Below are 23,291 nucleotides of genomic sequence, written 5' to 3' on the forward strand. Positions count from 1 at the left end.
TTCAAGCGCTCAAACGAAATGGTGCTATTCCTATATGAAGCACGGCTATGCTCTATTTGTCCTACTCTCTCTCTCACTCTATCTCTCACTATGGTCTCTAAAATAGCAGCAGCACACAGAAATTGAAAATTGTTCGCGACGATCCCAGCTCTTTCCTTTTGAGTGAAGGGTATACCGAAATCATAAAAGCGTTTGTCACGCTCATGCAAACAAAATGTAAGCGTTTCGATGGTTATTCGTGGGAAGGGTAGGAAGCGTTGATACGCATAAAGAATATGATTTCGCGACGGGCAAGCACACACACACTTGCAGTCTCTAGAAACATGTGTGAGCATTTGTGGCCTGTGTGCGTAACTCTTGCTGCCTGAGCAAATTGTAATGCCCAAAATTTACCGTTGATTGGCCTTTGAGGGACCACATACATATGCATACATATGTGTATGTATGTATGAGATGGGATAATAATTGTCTGGCGATTCAGTAGTTTGTCAATTTTGTATAGTTTGAATTGTAGAGTGACTGTCAAATGAGCCTTTATGACTTAATCAGTAATTTCGACATGCGTATTTCATTTCAAGTTTTATAGTCTACTAGCCAATATATTGTAAAGCATTTAATAAACATATAAGTGTACCCCGATAAAATTTTTTCGGTTGAAATTTGAATAAAATATTTAATTATAATTATATATATGTATATATTAGATAAATTAGTATATAAATGTACGTAAATATGTACATATACATTTGCGTGAAGTGGATATCCGTAACACCAACCAACCAGTGGCACAATGATCTTTACTGCCAAAATTACTGATTAAGTCATAAAAGCTTATTTGACAGTCACTCTACAATTCAAACAATACAAAATTGACAAACTACTGAATCGCCAGACAATTATTATCCCATCTCATACATACATACACATATGTATGCAAATGTATGTGGTCCCTCAAAGGCCAATCAACGGTAAATTTTGGGAATTACAATTTGCTCAGGCAGTAAGAGTTACGCACACAGGCCACAAATGCTCACACATGTTTCCAGAGACTGTAAGTGTGTGTGTGTGTGCTTGCTCGTCGCGAAATCATATTCTTTATGCGTATCAACGCTTTCCTACCCTTCCTACGAATAACCATCGAAACGCTTACATTTTGTTTGCATGAGCGTGACAAACGCTTTTATGATTTCGGTATACCCTTCACTCAAAAGGAAAGAGCTGGGATCGTCGCGAACAATTTTCAATTTCTGAGCACTGCTGCTATTTGAGAGACCATAGAGAGAGAGAGAGAGAGAGAGAGAGAGTGAGCATAGCCTCAAACGACCGAGCCGACTAAATACGAAGTTGTCCGGTCTCTTCAGCGGATTTTTTCGGTGTTGAAAAAGTTTGTTCTACATGTCTAGTCTATGTGTTCTCTGGTTAGTGCTACATCTTTACTATGGATTTGATCACTAACCAGATAACACATAGACTGGACCCGCGAAACAATTTTTTTACAGCCGAAAATGCTAAGTTGGACCACTATACTAACACTATACGTATTAGCTCGGCACGGTCGCTGGAGGTTCGAGCAGGGAAAATACTGTACTCTTGCTGCCCGTGCAAAATTTGCCCATATTTTTCCTATTATGAGTTTGTTGATTTGCGAGACCATAAAGAGGATAGAGATAGAGTGAGAGAGAGAGAGAGAGAGAGAGAGAGAGAGAGAGAGAGAGAATAGTATAGGATAAATAGCCCAGATCTGTGCTCCATATAAGAACGGGACCATTTCGTTTGAGAGCTTGCAGCGCACTGTTCTCGTCGCGCAGTATATACACTGCACAAGCCTCCAACGACCGAGCCGAGCAAATACGAAGTACAGTGGTTAAACTTAACATTTTCGGCTGTAAACAATTTTGTTGTGCGTGTCCAGTCTATGTATTATCTGGTTAATGGTTTGATTTTGTGTGTGACATGTCAGTCTCGAAAACCTTCTCTTAGCATTAAATTGACAAGTAAATAACTAGTAATTATTAAAAAAAAACAGCTGGGAATATGAAAAATTACCTAACATCTATATCTCTGAGCCAAAAAAAGGAAAAGCAGTAGATCCTATAATACCAATAATCAGGTACTTAAACATAAATGTTCACACCATTCTAAGATGAGATAGGCATATACCAATGTTTAACAAAGACACACACACGCGCACTTGTAAAGACATATAGACATACAAATGCTTCTACAAAGGATATCCCAAAATTGTGATCATCGCATCCAATGCGTACACACAATTAAATGTACATACAATGTATATACAGTGGCTCACAGCTTATTTCGTGCAGCGGTATAGTGGAGTCTTATTTATCAGTCATTCATTATGTATTAACGCACTTCTTTATATTTGTGTTCTAACAAATAACATTTAAAACTAAAGAAAGCTATAATAACTTGCCTTTTCCATTTCTTACCTTATTTCGTGCACTTCACTTTCAATGACTTTATTACCCAACAATTCTTAAATTAGGATTTTTTTAGCTCCTTGGACAGTTCTAGATCAACCAGGACTGGACATTGCCCTATTTATGTTATGGATCGGCCTTCTAGACCAAATTCTTCGACACTATGGACTGAATTCTCATTTGAAAAGGATAATGTGTGCATTTCGTGGCAGCAGTCGCAGCGCACTGATTTTGTCGTGCCTTATTTTCACTGCTTGAGCCTCAAACGACCGAGCCGACCAAATACGAAGTTGTCCGGTCTCTTCAGCGCATATTTTCGGTGTTGAAAAAGTTTGTTCTACATGTCTAGTCTATGTGTTCTCTGGTTAGTGGATATAGTTCATTGAAAGCAAAAATACTAATAATAATAATAATCGAAGTGTAGTATTATATATCGAAACTCAGCATACAACACTGTAAATGACGCACGAAGAGAACAAAGATGGCGTTTCCGATGGTAGCACGAACAAAGCAAGCAGAATACTAAAATTAGAAATGTTTTGAATCTATAAAAAAAAGTAAACGTTGTTCAAACTGTAAATGCTTTAAATGAGCTTTTTGAAATGTTTTGCCATGTGTAAATTAAAAGAATATTACTCTTAGTAACCATTCGACAAAACTTAGTTTTGTGTAAATCATAACATACATACATACATGCATATAAAGTTTGTGTGTTCGTGGTCAAAAGAGATACAATTCTGATCTACACCTTTTTATAATTACAAAGGTAAAGTAGTTGTGAAAAAAGTGTACAAAAATATTCAACGCCTGCAACGAATTAAACTCTAAGAAAATATTTAAATTTTGTTTGTGAGTATAGTTATCCAGACATTTATTTGCCTTTACCTTTATACAAATACAAATACAGTACGAAAAAAAAAAATAGAAAAATAAAAATATATAATGAAAATATATTCAATATACAATATTAGAATAATTTTTTTTTAATGTAAAATAGGTATATATTTATAGTTATAAGATTCGATTGGAAATATTATATTGTTACCCTATATACTTCAATGTGTTTTTGGGGATTCTTACGTTTAAATGAACGTTAATTAGGGCAAGATTTCACACTTTTTTAATTATCAAACGTACAAACCAAAGACACCCATAATAAAACATCGGCGAAACGCATCCTCTTGTTTCTTGCTATGCTTTAAAGGCCGGCAAAATTAATTAATTGTATTCTCTATGTTCTAAATCAACTACAAAGAAATAAAAAGAAAATATATTTTGATAGTGGTAAATAGCTAAACACATGTGTTTGCTATTATAACATTATAAACATTAAAATCCATGCTTTGATGTAATATTCAATATACGGTAAATCGTACCTTAAAATCCTAATACAAGAAAATGAGATTATCAGACAGTGAAAGATACAAATTTATTTGTATTTATGAATGTGATGTGCACAAGATTTCAAACATGAAGTCCTTAATTTCAAAGATACAAATATTTCTTTAAGTCGAATTTGGTAACCACCAAAAGAATCCTGATTTGAAAACAATAGCATATTATATATACAGTAGAATCCGGTTATAACGACTCCGCTGAAAGCGTCCAACCGGATCTATTTAAGAATGGAAAAGTATATTATATTGCCATTTTTCAAATTCGAATATTCAATGTTTATTTATTTGTCTGTGTATCTTGGTATTGTTTCCCAAATTAATAATTAATTAATTTTTAATTAATATTTAATCGGAGCTTTGAAATAAAGTTTTCCATAGCCGCCTGTTGCGTTGTTGTTATACCCTGAACCCATTTAAAATATAAATTTAGAGCATAATTGTTTCTTGAATTTGTATGTTATTAATGGCAGCAAGAGACATGACAGACTCCATATATCCATAATTTCTATTATATACACTTCGCGTCATCAGGTTAGCGCCCCCCCTTACACTCATTTTCTTTTACGTTTTTCTCTTTGCCTATTGCACGCAACTTCTTGGTTTTTTTTTTTTATTTCATTATCATCATATGAGATGTCTCTCATACCAAAAAAAAAGCGCGAGTGAAAACCCGTAATGTTTTATTTTTTATTCTTTTCTATTTTCGCAAAAAATGTGTGCACTTATTTTGCGTCATCAGATTAGCGCCCCCAAAAGCAATTGTAATTATCTTGCTTATTTTAGCAATTACACTCACCAAATTTTTTGTGAAGCTCAAAGCATTCAATATATTTATAGTATGGGTAAAGAAACAGTTTTATCTTTGATTGAAAATCAAAGATTGAGGCATACTTTGAATCTAGACTATGCAACCAAAAAATTGCTGAAAAAACAGGAAAAAACAGAAAAATAAGTGGCAATTTTCTTACAAATAGGGAAAACTATGGAAAAAACTATATAAGCGGCAATAATCAAGCGATTTCAGAAGGAAATAGAAGAGCATTAGTTCGGGAAGCTTCGAATTCCCATGAATCGACCACCAAGATTAGGGATAAAATCGGTGTTAAGACGAGCTTATCAACGGTCCAAAGAGCATTTAAGAAAGTTAATTACTTAAAGAAACAGATGTTAAAAAAAAAGACACCAGTCGATATGCTGAGAAAAGAAATACGCATTAATTTTGGCCGGGCGAACATGACGTGGTCTATCCAATGGCAGCATGTTGGCTTTTCTGATGAGAAAAATTGAATTTGGAAGGAACTGATGGCTAAATTTATTATATCCATGACCTACGCATAGAAGAACATAATTTGGAACGGTTTCCAAGCCGCTGCGGCGGGGGGGTGGTGTGGCATTGATGTAGGGTGCAATATCTTACTACAGCGCTTGTAAGCTTCAATTTTTGACATCGCGCATGAACGCATAGGACTATAACACCGTGTTTAAAATTGCTGTTCCGCATTTCTATAACCTGTCTGAAAACCGGCATTAGATTTCCCAGCATGATAATGCTCCAAATCCAAATCCAAATCCCTGAAGTCCTGGATTCAGGGCCAAAAAATTGATCTCATGGAGTGGCCACCATACTCACTCGACCTTAATATCATTGGAAACGTCTGGGGATGGTTGGTCAGGAAGTATATGAGTCCGGAAAGCATTATAGTGCAAAGACAGAGTTAATCGAAGGTATTGAACACGCTTGGCCAACCATATCCTTGAATATTATTGAACAACTTTATAATTCCACTCCTAATCGAAATTTTGAAGTAATTTCAAACAAAAAACGGCACTACGCACTACTAATATTACTTAAAAATAATAATAGCTTAAAATACGGTGTTATTTTAGGTCATTAACTTAAATAAATTGAATTTAGCGCAGGGGGCGCTAATCTGATGACCAAATTTTTGTTACATGTTTTTTGTACATTTTGCAAAAAAAAATTATTTAAAAATAATCCTTATTGTTACAGTAGCCATTCTTTTTGTATTTTAAAGATAAATAAATGGAGTATAATGTAAAAAAAATTCAAAGATGGAGCTCTGATAGTTTAGATTTTATTTAGCTTTGAAGTTGAGTGTAAAGGGGGGCGCTAACCTGATGACGCGCAGTGTATAGCCATATTCATTTATTCGTTTCAACGTCTCTTGAAATTTTAGAACTATATACATGTATATCACGTTATTTGATAGAATAGAAAATATATAAAAGTTTGGAAATGCAGTAGAGTCCGGTTACAGCGACACTCAAGGGACCGACGATTTTACGTCGCTGTACCCGGAGGACGCTTTAACTAGGAGGAGAAAAAAAATTTTGTTTATTATTTTTTACGGTTGCCATGTTTGTAATACGGTTTAACATAAAACGTTTTAATTTGTTAACCAAAACAAAATAAATTTATTTCAAAACAAGAAAGCTCTAGTCGAGAGTGCTTGACTACGAGATCCCCTGAACCCTTCGAGCAACTGATATTTCAATAATTATTCGCATACACACACGCACACACACAGACATACATACACTCATGATGAAAATAATAAGTACACCAAAAATTTTTTGAAGATTCTGTCATAACTAATTCATTTTTGATATTTTTTAAAAAAATTGGATGGTAACTTTAAGAGAGCAATCTGGCCATATGATGCATGCCAAAAAAAAAAAAGAAAAATTATATTTCCCCCTAAATTCATAGTAGTCACAATCCACTGAAATGGGGCTGCTGAAAATAATAGGTACACTCCATTACTTCAGCCCGAAAAAAAAAGTTTGGAATAAGAATGATTTCTTTTATTGTTGTAAAATAGTAAGTAACCTTCCTGCAGATGTTTGATGTAAAAAAAAAATAGCAATATCATATGTAGATGGGTCGAAATATTAATTGTTCGAGTTAGGAACGCAGAATTGCTAAAAACCTTCGAAGGAATGGCAAATCTTTGCGTGAAATTGCGAAACTGATGAACAGATCTCTTAACGCTCTGCAAAATGCTTTAAAGATGCACAATAAAAAGGGAACACGAGGAAGTCCATCGAAAACCACACTAGAACTGGACCGACGCATTAAGGATTGCAACTTTTCAGACCCTTTCAAATCTTCAAAGGTCATTGCTTCTGTAATAGATAATATTAATAATGCTTCTTCAATTAGGAGATGACTACATATGGCTAAACTATCAGGTTGTGTCGAAAAAATGGTTGAAATTGATGCGCACCAAAAATTTTATGATGATGCAAAATTTTGCTAAAGACCACATCACCTAGGAAGGATCTGAAAGTAAAAAAGTGGCGTATTATCCTATTTAACGGCGAAACCAAAATTTGCCATTATAGAAATGACTATTCCAGGCATGTAGGACTCCTTACAGGTAAAGAATTCGATCCTCGCTACACAAAAAAAATAGTGAAGCATGTCGGTGGAAACTAGAGGTGGGCACGGGCCGAATTTTTTGCACCCGGCCCGATCCGCCCACGGTCAGAAGTTCAAAATTTTATCCGTACCCGAAAGCAAAAAAAATGGTCATACCCGCGCCCAACCCGCCCGCCCGAAACAATTACAACAAATTTAATTCTCAAACATTACAATTTTTTTATTTCTCAAAAATAACAACAATTTTATTCTTAAAAATTACAATATTATTTACAGAAATTTTACATGTTTTTATATAAGAAAAGGAGCATATCAAGATTTGCGCTTGATAGCCTTGTTCGCCTTTCATTTAAAATTTTTCCAGAAGAGGAGAATACTCGCTCGCTTGTTGCAGAGCTTACCGGAATACATAAAATATTTTTGGCCACCACTTGCAACAATTTAAGGTTCGTTGCCTCCTGCCAAAAATTTAAGATTGACAAGTTTGAATTATAGCGTGTGGCATAATATTTATCAATTTCTAAGTCATTTGCATTTTTGTCAGGTTCGTCAAGTTTTCATTTTATTGGTTGATTTTTGTCCAAAAACTCTTAAAATTCATGATTCAAATTTGGCGGAGAGTTTTCAATTTTCGCGTCCTCAACTGAATCATTTTGCATATCATAAATTTCGGACATCATGCATTTAACGGTTTCTAAGACATGATTTTTTTTTTTTCAGCTGGCAAAAAACTTAATTCTTTGAATGGGGGATTTAAAAATAATCCAACCAAATGAACGGAAGTTGGCTGAAAACGCTTCTCTAAAGAGTTCAAGGTCTTTTCTTTTACATGTTCCATAACATTGGAGTCATATATTTCAATTTCACAATTTTTTTTTAGTTTCTCGTACCATAAAGCAAATATATGAATGGTTGGCTCTGTTTCAGATGACAATTTGTCAGAACAATCTTTGAATGGTTTTAAAAATGAAATTAAACATTCCATTAAAGTGAAATCAATATCTGCTATACGTTGTAGTTGATTTTTTGTTAAAAGTAACATTTTAATCTCTTCCTTAACTTCCCAAATGCTTTCAAGCATAATGAAAACTGAATTCCAACGCGTTTTAATATTTTGTTTTAGTGATTTGCTCAGTTTTTTGTTAAGCTCTGAATGCTTAAAATATTTAACAAGATTTTTTGATTTTTCCAATAGTCTTAATTTCTTCAACGGGATTCTTTTCTAAAACGTCGTCCATGACTAAGTTCAAGTTATGACGGCGCAAGAAAGTCTCTTATAAGTGTTGAAGGCGGCAACCACGTTGGCTCCATTGTCAGTAACAATAACACTACTCCTTAAACTACTTTCTAAATTATACTCAAGCAATATATACTTCACTTGCTCTAAATTGTTACCGCCAGTTTTTTTTTCTTCTAGAAATTCTTTTACTCCTAATATTGACGTTTTTAAACAAAAGGATTCATCAATATAATGTGCACTTAAGCAAAGAAAGCTTCTCTGGGTAAACTGGACGGTCCACATGGCCAAGTGTTTGTTTGACAAGTCAGTAGTGAGCAGATCCTTTATTCGATTGTATTCTGCAACCATAACATTTCCTGTTAACTTTTTTCGGGACAGAATCAGATCATGGGAGTCGCGCGTTCCGTACTGGGCGCTTATGTTCAATATAGCTTGAACATAATTACGAAAACCAGTTCCTATAAATTTAGCAAATAGTAACATTGATGAATATAAAAAAAAAATTATCTTTTACCTACCCTCAGTTACGTTTAATGGCAACAAGTCTTTGGCTACAAAAGCTAATTGTTTTTTAGCTAAATCATCAAGAACATTCTTCGGAACAGCCTTCGATGCAAAGTTTAACAATGGTTGATTGGGTGGAGGCATGAAAGCGCATTTGTGCCGAGCAAGTGTTGTGGTGCCATTTTTGACGCTAAAAGTCAAAACAAGCTTGCATTTGCAGCAGCACACAAAATCAAGAGGCTTTCCATCGAATTCCACAATCTTGAAAGTTTTCCAAACATCACTCTTTCCAGAAGAATTTTCTATCAATTTGTGCATATTGTGATTGGCACTAATTGCTCTTTGCACTTCACATTTTGTTTTAGCACACTCATTATTATTAGCGTTCATTTTCTTGTACAATGCTTATTATGCTTTTAATCGTAATGACAATTTTATAGAGATCATCGATACAAAAATTAATCGTATGTGTACACGAAATCAGGTATAGCAAATATTTAAATATTTAACGGAATATTACGTTGCTACATTTTCTAAACAGCGAACCAATCTTATTGATTTTGTTGTCAAAATGCTGGAATAAAATTAAGATTTGTATTTCCGTCAGCGGACAGTTTTATTCAAATTTAAATGCATAATAATTGCTTAATTTGCAAGCGCACACAAAATTATCGATGTCGAAAGCAACCCTGTTTTTGCAGGCAAGTACAGAGCACCTGCAAATTACACAATTTATTATACATTTTAAATTTTAATAAAACAGTAAAAATTTGATCGGGTAAATCGGATTTAAGCAGTCTAACCCGCAACCGCTTACACCCAGCCCGAAATTAGATTTTTCAGCCCATACCCACGGGTAACCGCGGGTGCCCACGGGTACCCAATAAAAACCCGGCCCGTGCCCACCTCTAGTGGAAACATTATGGTGTGGGGCTGTTTCTGTATCGTCTTATTTTCCTAATACTTGACGTTATGACAGTAACAGACTACAGGGATATTTTCGAAAATATAATGTTACCATATGCTGAGGATAACATGCCTCTGCGCTCGTCTACAATAGAATAAGCTTGGCTCGAGGTTAGTAAGGTGGACACTCTCGCTTGGCCCAGTCATTCTCCTGATCTGAATCCAAACGAAAACGTGTGTAGTGTATTGATAAAGCAGATGGTAAAGAAAAAGTGTGACATTAAACGCCAAATAATGGACTGTGTCCAAGAAACCTGGAGGAAGATTACGAATGGGATCTGCCAAGCTTTAATTAGGAGTATGACCAATCAGATAAAAAATTGGTTTGAAAATAAAAGAGGATACACAGGATATTGATCCAAAAATAGAATAGCAAAAGATTTTGAATGATTTGAAAATCAAAAAATAAAATACATCTTACGAAAGTAAAGTGCACCTATTATTTTTGTCAAGCCCAAAACGCTCCATTTTTGTTTATTTGTTTGTAACTTTTGAAAAAATAATATTTTTTTCCAAATTTATTTATTTATATTTATTAATATATACGTAATTCAGAAATGTGCATTTAAATTTTCATGTTAAGGGCAGTAGAAAAAATGTTTTGCTAAACTAAACTCAAAAAAGTTTAATTTTAAGGGGGGTACCTATTATTTTCATCATGAGTGCATATAAGTACGCACGCATAAACACGCATTGGCAGCAGGCTTGGCTTACTATGGGATCTTAATTGTTTAATAACATTTCTTGTGGATGGTCTATCGAAATGAAACCCTTTAGCTGAGCTATTCCACTTTTTTTGCCATCGTGCAATGCTGTTCGCCCTGATAGCGTTGAGTCGCGCAGTCGCGTGTGAATTCCGCTCCACGGCTTCGGCGACCAAGTACTCCAATGGTACCATACAAGCTATGACGAGCGCCGCGTCATCGGAGATAGTCCTGAAAGCGCAGCTGACTCTGATTGCGCTCAGTCTGTAGATCGCGCAAATGCCCCGGCTGTAGCTCGGCGTTGCCATCGCCCTTGCCCATATTGGCGCAGCATAGAGGATGCCGGACCTAATGACGCTCATTAGAAGGAGACGTCGTTGCTGTTTAGGTCCCCGCGTGTTAAGCAGAATTCTCGAGAGAGCTCTACAAGAATCCGCTGCCTTTTTATGCACATACTCTAAGTGCTCGCGGAAAGTTAATCTTGTGTCTATCATGACACCAAGATACTTTATCGCCCTCTTTGACGCAATGGTGACGCTGCCGATCATTATATTGGCAGTTTCCACTCTTTTGCGACTGCTGACTAGGACAACTTCAGTTCAGCAAAGCCAATGGTGTGCGTACCTGCTGGTAGTTCCAAGCGCAGTACGCCGTCGTACATGATATTCCATAGGAGAGGTCCCAGCACAGAACCTTGGGGTACTCCAGCTGACACTATATGAGTTTGGGGACCCTCACTCGTATTGTATACCAGTGTTCTTCCTCTGAAGTAACTCTTTATTGTTTCTTTAAGATATTTAGGGATATTATATTGTGACAGCGCATTCAGTATCATATCCCAACTAACTGTATTGAAGGCATTCTTTACGTCCAGGGTCGCAATAATGCAGTACTGCTTCGTCCCATTCTTCCATCTTGTGCCATTGATGGCGGAAGTGGCCAGACCAACAACTTTGTTTAGCGCATCCGTTGTTGACCGGGCCTTCCGGAATCCAAATTGATTTGGTGACAGGCCTCCGGCGCTAGTAATCGCAGTCTCCAGTCTAGAGCAGATCAATTTCTCAAACACCTTTCCCATGGTGTCTAAGAGACAGATCGTCTGTATGAAGAAGGCTCATCCGGTGGTTTTTTCTAGCCTCCTGGTAAGCCAATTGTTTCTCAAAAAATGTAGCTTCTTCTCGCCTGGATGCATTTGCGACGAATGTCACCTATTTGTGCATTCCACCAATACGTAGGCTCTTGTTGTCGCGTGAACTGCTTGCGGCGTAACATGCTGCTATTGCAGGCACTCTGTATTTCGGCTACCATTTGGCATGCTCTGGCCTCAGCATTACCAATTCTGCCCAGAGACTGAATGGCCTCTGAAAAAGCCGCGGGATCAAAAGTATCCAGCCGATACGATTCCCTCCACAAGGTTGACGCCCTGGCAGGTGGCTCACCTATTGTGAATAGAAGTGCCGTATGTTCGCTGCCCGTATAGCTATCGCAATGGCTCCATGTTGCTCCCCGAAAGAGGGATGAAGTGACAAAAGTAATGTCGATAACAGATCCGTATCCCGCCCGACTGAAGGTGTACTCGTGGCCAGTGTTGAGCAGTGCAACATCTAGTATCGCGAAGATCTCCAGTAGGATACGACCTCTGACGTTTGTTGTGAGGCTACCCCATTCTAACGCCCAGGAGTTAAAATCTCCAGCTATAATGGCCTTCCGACCCCTAGCATCCTCGGCAAGCTCGTCGAGCACCGTCGTGAATTCACTGAGCTGCATGCTGGGGGCCAGATAGCAACTGTAAAGCCATAAGTTACCATATCGGCCGCGTACGAACCCATTGAATGAGTTCGTTGAGTTGCCGCATACCCACAACGCAGCTTTGCCATTAACGTCTGTTGACCATGTCCTAGGGCAGCTGGTTATACAGTGGTGGGGCTCACTGAGAAAAGCTACGTCTATACATTTTTCCCTAATGGTCTGCTCTAGAAGATCTTGGGCAGCAATACAATGATTTAAGTTAAGCTGCAAGAACCTTAAAATTTCATTTTACGAGCAGCTTCACGGTAGGATGGGCAATTAAAGCTGCCTACTGAATAGTCCGTCTGGTTTTCACCTTTCCGGATGCAGAGGCTACATTTTGGTGGCTTGGTGCATGCTTTTGCACTGTGACCCACCTCTCCACACCTGAAACACGCGCCTTTAGGTCACAGTCGCTGCGACAGTTTGCTAACATATGACCGTAATCAAGGCACTTGAAACAGCGTTTAGGCTGTTCCACGGCTCCGATACGGCATACTACCCATGTGTGTATGCCTGTGTGTGCGTGTGTGTGTTTGTGTGTGTGTGTGTGTGTGTGTGTGTGTGTGTGTGTGTGTGTGTGTGTGTGTGTGTGTGTGTGTGTGTGTGTGTGTGCGAAAAATGATTGAAATAGCTATTGTTCGAAGGGTTCAGGGGATCTCGTAGTCGAGCGGTCTCGACTAGAGCTTTCTTACTTGTTTATTTTCAAATCATTCAAAATCTTTTGCTTTTCTATTTTTGGAACAACATCCTGTATATCCTCTTTTATTTTCAAACAAATTTTTTATCTGATTAGACATACTCCTAATTAAAGCTTGGCAGGTCTCACTCGTAATCTTTCTCTAGGTTTCTTGGACATAGTCCATTATTTGGCGTTTATTGTCACACTTTTTCTTTACCATCTGCTTTTTCAATGCATTACACACGTTTTCGGTTGGATTCAGATCAGGAGAATGACTGGGCCAAGCGAGAGTGTCCACCTTACTAACCTCGAGCCAAGTTTATACTATTGTAGACGAGTGTCTCGGGCCGTTATCTTGTTGACAAACCCTGCGTAGAGGCATGTTATCCTCAGCATATGGTAACATTATATTTTCGAGAATATCCCTGTAGTCTGCTACTCCCATAACGTCATATATTAGGAAAATCAGACGATATAGAAACAGCCCCACACCATAATGTTTCCACCGCCACCGCCATGCTTCACTATTTTTTTTTTTGTGTAGCGAGGATCGAATTCTTTACCTGTAAGGACTCTTACATGTCTGGAATAGTCATTTCTATAATGGCAAATTTTGGGTTCGTCGTTAAATAGGATAATACGCCACTTTTATTAACTTCAGATCCTTCCCAGGTGATGTGGTCTTTAGCAAAATTTTGCATCATCATCAAATTTTTGATGCGCATCAAAAGAACCATTTTTTCGATACAACCTGATAGCTTAGCCATTTGTAGTCATCTCCTAATTGAAGAGGCATTAATAATATTATCTATTACGGACACAATGACCTTTGAAGATTTGAAAGTTGCAATCCCTATAATGCGTCGGTCCAGTTCTAGTGTGGTTTTCGATGGACTTCCACGTGTTCCCTTTTTATTGAGCATCTTTAAAGCATTTTGCACAACGTTAAGAGATCTTTTCATCCGTTTCGCAATTTGACGCAAAGATTTGCCACTCCTAAGGTTTTTAGCACATCTGCGTTCCTCACTCGAACAATTCATATTTCGACCCATCTATATATGATATTGATATTTTTTTTTACATTAAACACCTGTAGGAAGGTTACTTACTATTTAACAACAATAAAAGAAATCATTCTTATTCTAAACATTTTATTTTTTGGCTGAAGGAATGGAGTTCACCTATTATTTTCAGCAAGCCCTTTTTAGTGGATTGTGACTACTGTGAATTTAGGGGGAAATATAATTTTTTTCATATTGCCAGATTGCTCTCTTAAAGTTACCATCCAGTTTTTTTTTCAAAAATATCAAAAATTAATTAGTTATGACAGAATCTTCAAAATTTTTTGGGTGTACTTTTTATTTTCATGTATATATGTGTACGCATAGCCTTATACACGCGCTCATTTGTATGTGTGTATGTATGTACACTAAGAATCTCGTTGCGATTGATTTGTCTTTACATTGTTTTTGAATTTCCAGCCGCTACACTGGCTTTTCTTTGCTATGTGGCGTCAAAACAATAATATGATTTCCTTTTAACTACTGTTGCTCGAAACGATGCGGTGGTGCTGTAGGCAGAAACGCCGGCGATCTTTATTTTAGCTTTTTTGACAAACATGCTATTTGGCTTGGGAGCGAGTTCAAATCCCGCAGAAAACACTTTTTCGTTAATAGCAAATTTTTGTTATTTTAGCTTCTTTTATATTTTTTAAATTTCATAAAAATTTTTCTTTGCGTATTATGAATATCTATTAAACTTATTTATATGTACAAATACATAAATAGATGGCTGACGCATATACACTGCGCGTCATCAGGTTCGCGCCCCCCCTTACACTCATTTTCTTTTACGTTTTTCTCTTTGCCTATTGCACGCAACTTCTTGGTTTTTTTTATTTATTTTTTTTTCATTATCATCATATGAGATGTATCTCATACCAAAAAACAAAGCGCGAGTGAAAACCCGTTATGTTTTATTTTCTATTCTTTTCTATTTTCGCAAAAAATGTGTGCACTTATTTTTCGTCATCAGATTAGCGCCCCCAAATGCAATTGTAATTATCTTGCTTATTTTGGCAATTACACTCGCCAAATTTTTTGTGAAGCTCAAAGCATTCAATATATTTATAGTATGGGTAAAGAAACAGTTTTATCTTTGATTGAAAATCAAAGATTGAGGCAGACTTTGAAACTGGACTATGATACGATATAATTGCTGGAAAAACAGGAAAAAACAGAAAACTAATTGGCAATTTTCTTACAAATAGGGAAAACTATAGAAAAAACTATATAAGCGGCAATAATAAAGTGATTTCAGAAGGAAATAGAAGAGCATTAGTTCGGGAAGCTTCGAATTCCCACGAATCGACCACCAAGATTAGGGATAAAATCGGTGTTAAGACGAGTTTTTCAACGATTCAAAGAGCAATTAAGAAAGTTAATTACTTAAAGAAACAGAATGTAAAAAAAAAGACACCAGTCGATATGCTTAGAAAAGAAATACGCATTAATTTTAGCCGGGCGAATATGAGGTGGTCTATCCAATGGCAGCATGTTGTCTTTTCTGATGAGAAAAATTGAATTTGGAAGGAACTGATGGCTAAATTTATTATATCCATGACCTACGCATAGAAGAACATTATTTGGAACGGTTTCCAAGCCGCTGCGGCGGGGGGGTGGTGTGGCGTTGGTGTAGGTAGCAGCACTTGCAAGCTTCAATTTTTGACCTCGCGCATGAACGCATAGGACTATAAAAAAATTGCTGTTCCGCATTTCTATAACCTGTCTGAAAACCGGCATTAGATTTTCCAGCATGATAATGCTCCAATTCAGACCGCCCGATCCCTGAAGTCCTGGATTCAGGGTCAAAAAATTGATCACATGGAGTGACCACCATACCCACTCGACCTTAATATCACCTTAATAAACGTCTGGGGATGGTTGGTCAGGAAAGTATATGAGTCCGGAAAGCATTATAGTACAAAGACAGAGTTAATCGATGGTATTGAAAACGATTGGTCAACCATATCCTTGAACAACTTTATAATTGCATTCCTAATCGAATTTTTGAAGTAATTTAAAAAAAAACGGCACCATGCACTACTAATATTACTTAAAAATAATAATAGCTTAATATGCAGGTGTTATTTTTGGTCATTAATTTAAATAACTTGAATTTATCGCAGGAGCACTAATCTGATGACCAAATTTTTGTTACATATTTTTTGTACAGTTTACAAAAAAATTATTAAAAATTATTCCCTATTGCTAGAGTAGCCATTGTTTTTTTATTTTAAAGAGAAATGTAGTATAATAAAAAAAAAATTTCATTTTTGGCCAGTTCTTAGAACGAGGAACCGTTAACCTAAATGAAAAATTTGAATTCTTACGCTCAAAAAATGTGAAAATTACAGGGTATTTTACGATATGCCACGCCCCTGAAGAGGCGTAAAAATTAGTTTTGGGGCATCGATAGAGGAGGCTACCAGTAACTCAACTATCCAAATTTGAAGCTTCTAGTTCTTAAACTTTAGGAGATATAAACTTTTGCGGTTTGCCACGCCCCCGATGGGCGGACATATATCTATTATAGCTCGTTGGACTTGGGTGGTCAACCCGCGTATATATACCAAATTTCAGGTCTCTAGCATCAATAGTGTCCAAAATATAGCCAAATTTTAAAAATCACTTTATCTTCAGGTCCGATTTGCCACGCCCCTAATGGGTGTAGACTTATAATTTTATCTGATTTTGCCGATTTGCCACGCCCCTAGTGGACGGATCGGGAAAATTTTAACACTTTATAAATCGGAGATATATACGAGTATGTGTTCCAAATTTCAAGTCTCTAGCTTCAATAGCGCCGAAATAGATTGCGTTCATACGGACAGACGGACGGACGGACAGCAAGACGGACATTGCACAAAACCAATATACTTATTCACTTTCGTGAATGAGTATAAAAAAAAGAAGCGAGATGTGAGACAGCAAGCACTACCAAAACACGAGTGTCTCGTTTAGCGTTTCAAATGCATTCGTGCAGCCATGCGTGGCTAAATCAACTCAACTCGTCGTCCTTGTCAAGATTATATAATACACTGTATTGGGTCCTTCCTCTGCCGGTTAAATAGATTTAAAAAAATTATCATATCCTCGCTTTATTTTGACTATATATTTTTTGGGTATTTTTTTTTTGTGGATAATTAATAACTTTTTTGTGGATGGACTATCTTCATAAAACTTATACATTATAAATAAAACATAGACATGTATGTAATTGCCAAAGCACAAGTCTCTATTTAAAATACTCTCTACTATTTTACAAATATGTTGATGAGGGGTGAATATAGGGGTGTGGGGTAATTTTTTTTCAACAAAAATCGAAATTCTGTAAAGTACATATAAATCTATATTAACAAGTAAGAAAGCTCCAGTCGAGACTGCTCGACTAGGAGATACCCTGAACCCTCCAAGCTGATATTCTAATCATTCTGCACTTCTTTTATGCACACATACATACACATGCATCCACACGCACGCATAAGCCTGCGCTCTGCTAACTGCGCTCTGGGCTGCGCTGCAGTGTTGGCAATATTATGAGAATTTATTTGTTAAATAATTTCTTTTGTAGACATACGATCTTAATGAAACTTTTAGAGCGTAATCATATGGTGAATATGTGTGTATATTCCAAAGCCCAAGTCTCTAGTATTTGAAATACGCTTTTTACAAAAGTGAGGGTGAGGGGGTGAATTTAGAGGTGGGGGGTGAATTTTAACAAAAACCGAAATTGTATAAATTGCATATAAGCATACATTAAAAATTTGGAGACTCCAGCAATAAGGGTGTAGAAGATATAATTTTATAACTGGTTTTCGATAAGGTTTTTTATCGATAAAAAAAGATCGGGATGAGTTATCGATTTTTAATGATAAAGTTGATATGCGCGCTGTAATTACGGACATTTTAAAAAAAATTTGAAGTCTCTAGCTCTTATATCTTCTGAAATCGACGCGTTCATACATACGGACGGACGGACGGACGGACGGACGGACGGACAGACAGACGGACAGGGCCAAATCGACTCAGCTCGTCGCCCTGATCAAGAATATATATACTTTGTTGGGTCTGCCACGCCTCCTTCTGCCTGTTACATACTTTTAACAAAACCATTATACCCTGATTTCCCATTTTCAATGGGTTCAGGGTATAAAAATTTGGCGACTCTAACTTTAAAAATGTAGCTAATATACATTTATTACTGGTTTTCGATCATGTTTTTAATCGATTTTTAAAGCAAAGCTCCACTAAATATCCAAAAATCCACTAAATATTGCAAAATATTAAGAAAGTGCCCCTTCTTTGGGTTAACTAAATTTTTATTTTGCGTTTCAATAGACTCTCGAAATAGTCTTTTATATTTAATTATGGATTTAAAGAGAGCCAGATCAAAGACCCGAACTATCCTGATACTGGAAATATGATTTTCTGATATGGATATCCTCAGTGCCCTTACCGCAGCCCAAGCGCAGTCGCTACTAACTAAAAGCGTGTGTTTATACGTACTTGTGAATGTATGTGCGTGAATGGATTTTTGTATGTATGTATAAAGAAAGTGTAGAATGATTTAAATATTCAGCGTATATCTCATTGAGGGTTCAAAAAAATATTTAAAGCTTTCTTAGCCATGCAAAAATTCGTTGTTTGCATGCATTCCCATCTGCAAACAAGTAAGAAGGCTCTAGTCAAGACTGACCGACTAGGAGAACCGGAACCCTCCAAGCTGAAATTGTAATCGTTTTGCACTTCTTTTATGCACACATACACACACATGCATCCACGCGTACGTATAAGCATGCGCTCTGCTAACTGCGTAGTAAGCAGCGACTTCGCGAGGGCTGCGCTGCAGTTTGGGCAATATTATGGGAATTTATTAGTTGAATAATTTCTTTTGTAGATGGACTATCTTTATGAAACTTTCAGAAGGTAATCATATGGTTGAAATGTGTCTCTAGTAATTGAAATAAATTGGAGGCGTGGTATTCAAAATCTGTACATTCCAAAATCTTTGTATTCATCATATGTATAAACAGAGAATCTAACACAGGTCTAAAAGTATTCAAATTAAGCTGAAAAAAAAAAATCAATTTTTCGATTATTCTCGATAAAAAAGTGTTTGTATAAGCTATCGAAAAATATGATAATCTGTTACTGCGTATGGTATACCCATAGTATGCATGCCGCCAAATTCCATATCTCTAGCTCTTATAACTTCTGAGATCTAGGCGACGGACATGGCCAAATCGACTCAGCTCGTCGTCCTGATCAGTAGTATATATACTTTCTGGGGTCTGCGTTGATTCCTTCTGCCTGTTACATACTTTTCACAAAACCATTATACCCTAATTTCCCATTTTCAATGGGTTCAGGGTATAACAATAGACTTATAGTTTATCTAAAATTCTAACTGTAATAATTTTTTCCTTACAGGTTTTTTAATACAGATATCTTTTCTGCTATCGTCCAAAAATTTGAGAAAGAATGGCGACCAGCGATGATGAACCGATGCACTTGTATGAGGTGTTTCAAAATTGTTTCAACAAAATAGCAAATAAGCAACCCCCAGGAGCAGTCGTATCTGAACGGGGAGGGGGCTATCACTCACCATATGGAGGTCTTTCTGTTGAAAACGGAATATACCCTAGTGATTTTAATTCTATTCACGATGCCAACGGGAGCAATAATAGATTTGCCAACACATCGACGGTTGATCAGTATTTTGATTCCGGGGCAACTAGTAGCGCTGGATGGTACCAATCACAAATGCATAACAGTACTAATTATATGAGTCAAACGACTTATCAGACCAACGCACCCATATCTTCACATTCAATGGAACATCAACAAGTTCATAATGCTGAGGGTTTAACAAATAGTACGAATGTTGGCATGCACATAGGAGGTGAAAGTGGTCAGATTGGTATGCACAGTCCAGCATCGACATCTCTTCCTCCAATGAGTTCGTTTCGGGGTGGCTCGGGTTCATTACCAAATATTGGGCAGCCGACAGTTCTCTCGCCAGCAGTGTACAATTCGCCACAACACAATCAAACAGCAGTGCAACATACATCCCTGTCTTCGGCTGGGCAAATAACCCACCATTCCTTAAATCATACCCCGCTACCTCACGCACATTCCCATCATAATCAACCACAGCTCAGTCCTGCAATTCAAAATACTGATGGCTTTGGCGGAATAAATACGAAAGTATCTGGAGCTACTAATTCGGCGGCAGCGTCATTACGACAGCAGATATATATGTCAGCTGCAGCAGCTGACCAGAGTATAAGTAGCTTCAGTTCGAACCCATCAACACCTGTTAATTCACCCCCACCATTAACACAGTCTGGAGTTGGGGATGGGACAGTTTCTGGAAACGCCGTATGGAATCATAATGTTTTAAATGGTAGTGGCGCTTCGAATTATTCAAGCGATATGCTACCGGTAACTAGCTTACATACCATGGCATCTGTTTTTCAAGGCGCTCGAATGGAAGAGCGCTTGGATGATGCTCTCAATGTACTTCGGAACCACTGCGAACCGGAACTGTTAACAAATGTTAATACTTCATTAAATTCAATAGACAATACAGAAACATTATCTTCCTTTGTGGCCAATTCACCTTCATCCCATCTAGTTGGCAGCGGTAGCTCTGCTGGAAATGGCGCACTAGTACCTAATTCGTCAAATACCCTGACGCATGAAGTTATTTCATTGAGCACGCCTGCAACTAGTGGAAACGCGATTCAAACAATTGGAGCTTCTAGCTTAACAAATATAAAAATGGAACGAAGTGTCTCGGCATCAATATCGGCATCCTCAAAACCAACTAAAAAACGTAAAGAGCAATTAGGAATCAGTAATATCACACACACAGGTGTATCAACAACTTCTAGTATATCGAATCTGGAAATGTCCGACACAAAGCCCACGAGCTCTATTGAGTCTTCAAATGCAACACAGCTGCAGCAGCTGTCTCAAGGTACAAAAGGTTCAAAGAGACCTCGTAGATATTGTTCCTCAGCGGACGATGATGATGACGCGGAGCCAGCTGTCAAAGCTATACGTGAAAAAGAACGGCGTCAGGCAAACAATGCTCGTGAACGCATTCGTATACGTGATATTAATGAGGCTTTGAAAGAATTGGGACGCATGTGTATGACACACCTAAAATCTGACAAACCTCAAACTAAGCTGGGTATTCTTAATATGGCCGTGGAAGTTATTATGACTTTAGAACAACAAGTTCGAGAACGAAACTTAAATCCGAAAGCTGCATGCTTGAAGCGTCGAGAGGAAGAAAAAGCGGAAGATGGACCCAAATTGAATTTACAACATCACATGATACAACAGCCATCTGTTAGCGGAAATACATATCATCATAGCCAGCCTTCACAGCTTGTTGCTCCTCCACCTACGCAAACTATGAGCAACATGAGTTTACCAGCTAATCAGTCTAGTAATGTTTTACCACCACATTTACAGCAGCAGCAACAAATTGGACAACATCCACAATAGCATGATGTCAGCAATGATCTAAAAGCAACATCATCATCTTCCATTACAACTCAACTAATCCCAGATGCTTCAAAGTACTCATCAGCCTTTGAGCTAGACCAACATCTGCTAAGCAATTTTTTTAGGCGCTATCATGCGACTCAAACCATTTCTGAGACAGTGTCCTCTTTGCAACTCCCGTAGTAGGTTCTTTTGTCTATATTATTGGGTTTTAGGCATAAGCACCTACATCATTTTAAAAATTTTTTTTACCAATTGTATAGACTTAATTTTATCTTTATTGACGAGGTAAGATTATATGTAGTTATTTGAATTGAATTGATTTATATCATATTAAATTTATATTAATATGTGCGATGTCACTATAGCCAGCTTTTTAAATTTTCATTCATTAATATTGTAAACTAATTAAAAAAAAAAAAAAAAAAAAAAAAAAAAAAAAAAATATATATATATATATATATATATATATATATATATATATATATATATATATATATATATATATATATATATATATATATATATATATATATATATATATATATATAAATAAAAAATAATAAATCTTTAAAAAAATCTTAAAAAAACAAATTCATACATACAGTTTTTCTTGTATTCCCCATATTTAAGAAAATTCACATTAATTTCTATTAATCGTATTAATGCCCGGGTGTAATTAAAAAAGTGTATTTCTATAGAATATGATTTGATGTACACACATATATATATATATGCATTACTATAAACTGAGTACTTAAAATAAGTATTAGAATGAAATAATCGTTAAATAAAAATTAATTCTATCTGTTTACTTTAGATTAAAAAACAACTTTTTTAACGGTTATCATATACGCTAGATTAGGATAACTTTAAATAAAAAATTAAAATGCTATTTTATGTGCAGCATTCAAAAACCTATTGATATAGGCAACAATTTTGTACTTAAATCGTTGTTAATAGGCTGCCAAAATTGATCAATGCTGCTTAGATAGTTAAAAGCAATTATGTTCTGCGACGATATTCAGAGCATTATTGGCAGTAAATGTATAATATATTATGAGTATTTTATTTACCTAACAGTGTTTGTATTTTTTGTGTTAATCGCTATGCTATTAAACGAAATAAGCTTCTTAATGGTAAAAAGCATTTTTATTTCAAAATTTGGATTTAGTTGTTTACTCATAAGTAATTGCTTAAACATTTAAATTGTAAATTATATTAAAAAATAAATGTATGTATGTGTTTTTAGTAAGCGATGGTTGCCCCGCCGCTAATAATAAATAAAAAGAGGCAAATGATATCTTAAATAATTTTTCATATTTGCTAACGAATTTTTGCTGCTGTGTGTTGGTTGCCAACTATAAATGTAGCATAATCCGTTAATTTGTGTAAATAATATGTCGGTCTCCCCATATTCAATAGTTATTTATAGATATTATGTATATAAATAAGTCGTTCATAAAATCTTAAATGGACTATTATATACATAAATACACCTTCTGGAGTGTGAAGTATACAGATTTTGCCTTGATTGCTAGGATATTAAATGCATTCTTCAAATCTACTTGTTTCAACATCCTAAAC

The 23,291-nt window shown here is 36.4% G+C and overlaps 1 protein-coding gene and 1 long non-coding RNA gene across 2 annotated transcripts; one reads left to right on the forward strand and one right to left on the reverse strand.

Annotated features, from left to right (window-relative positions):
* Positions 1 to 2,886: 2,886 nt before the first annotated feature.
* On the forward strand, positions 2,887 to 23,017 carry da (transcription factor daughterless). The gene is made up of 2 exons (XM_089463697.1): positions 2,887 to 3,207; positions 19,617 to 23,017. Exon 2 carries the CDS (start codon positions 19,668 to 19,670, stop codon positions 21,702 to 21,704), a length of 2,037 nt encoding a protein of 678 aa, XP_089319823.1. The 5' UTR covers positions 2,887 to 3,207; positions 19,617 to 19,667; the 3' UTR covers positions 21,705 to 23,017.
* Positions 8,346 to 9,711, reverse strand: LOC149270075 (uncharacterized). Its single transcript, XR_016268968.1, has 2 exons — positions 9,000 to 9,711; positions 8,346 to 8,939 (listed from the first exon to the last, which is right to left on the reverse strand). It is a non-coding gene; the product is annotated as an uncharacterized LOC149270075 (long non-coding RNA).
* Positions 23,018 to 23,291: the final 274 nt, after the last annotated feature.

Source organism: Drosophila arizonae, chromosome 3 (genome assembly GCF_054131065.1).
Source record: "Drosophila arizonae isolate 15081-1271.41 chromosome 3, UAZ_ARI_1.0, whole genome shotgun sequence".
NCBI classification, from domain to species: Eukaryota; Metazoa; Arthropoda; class Insecta; order Diptera; family Drosophilidae; genus Drosophila; species Drosophila arizonae.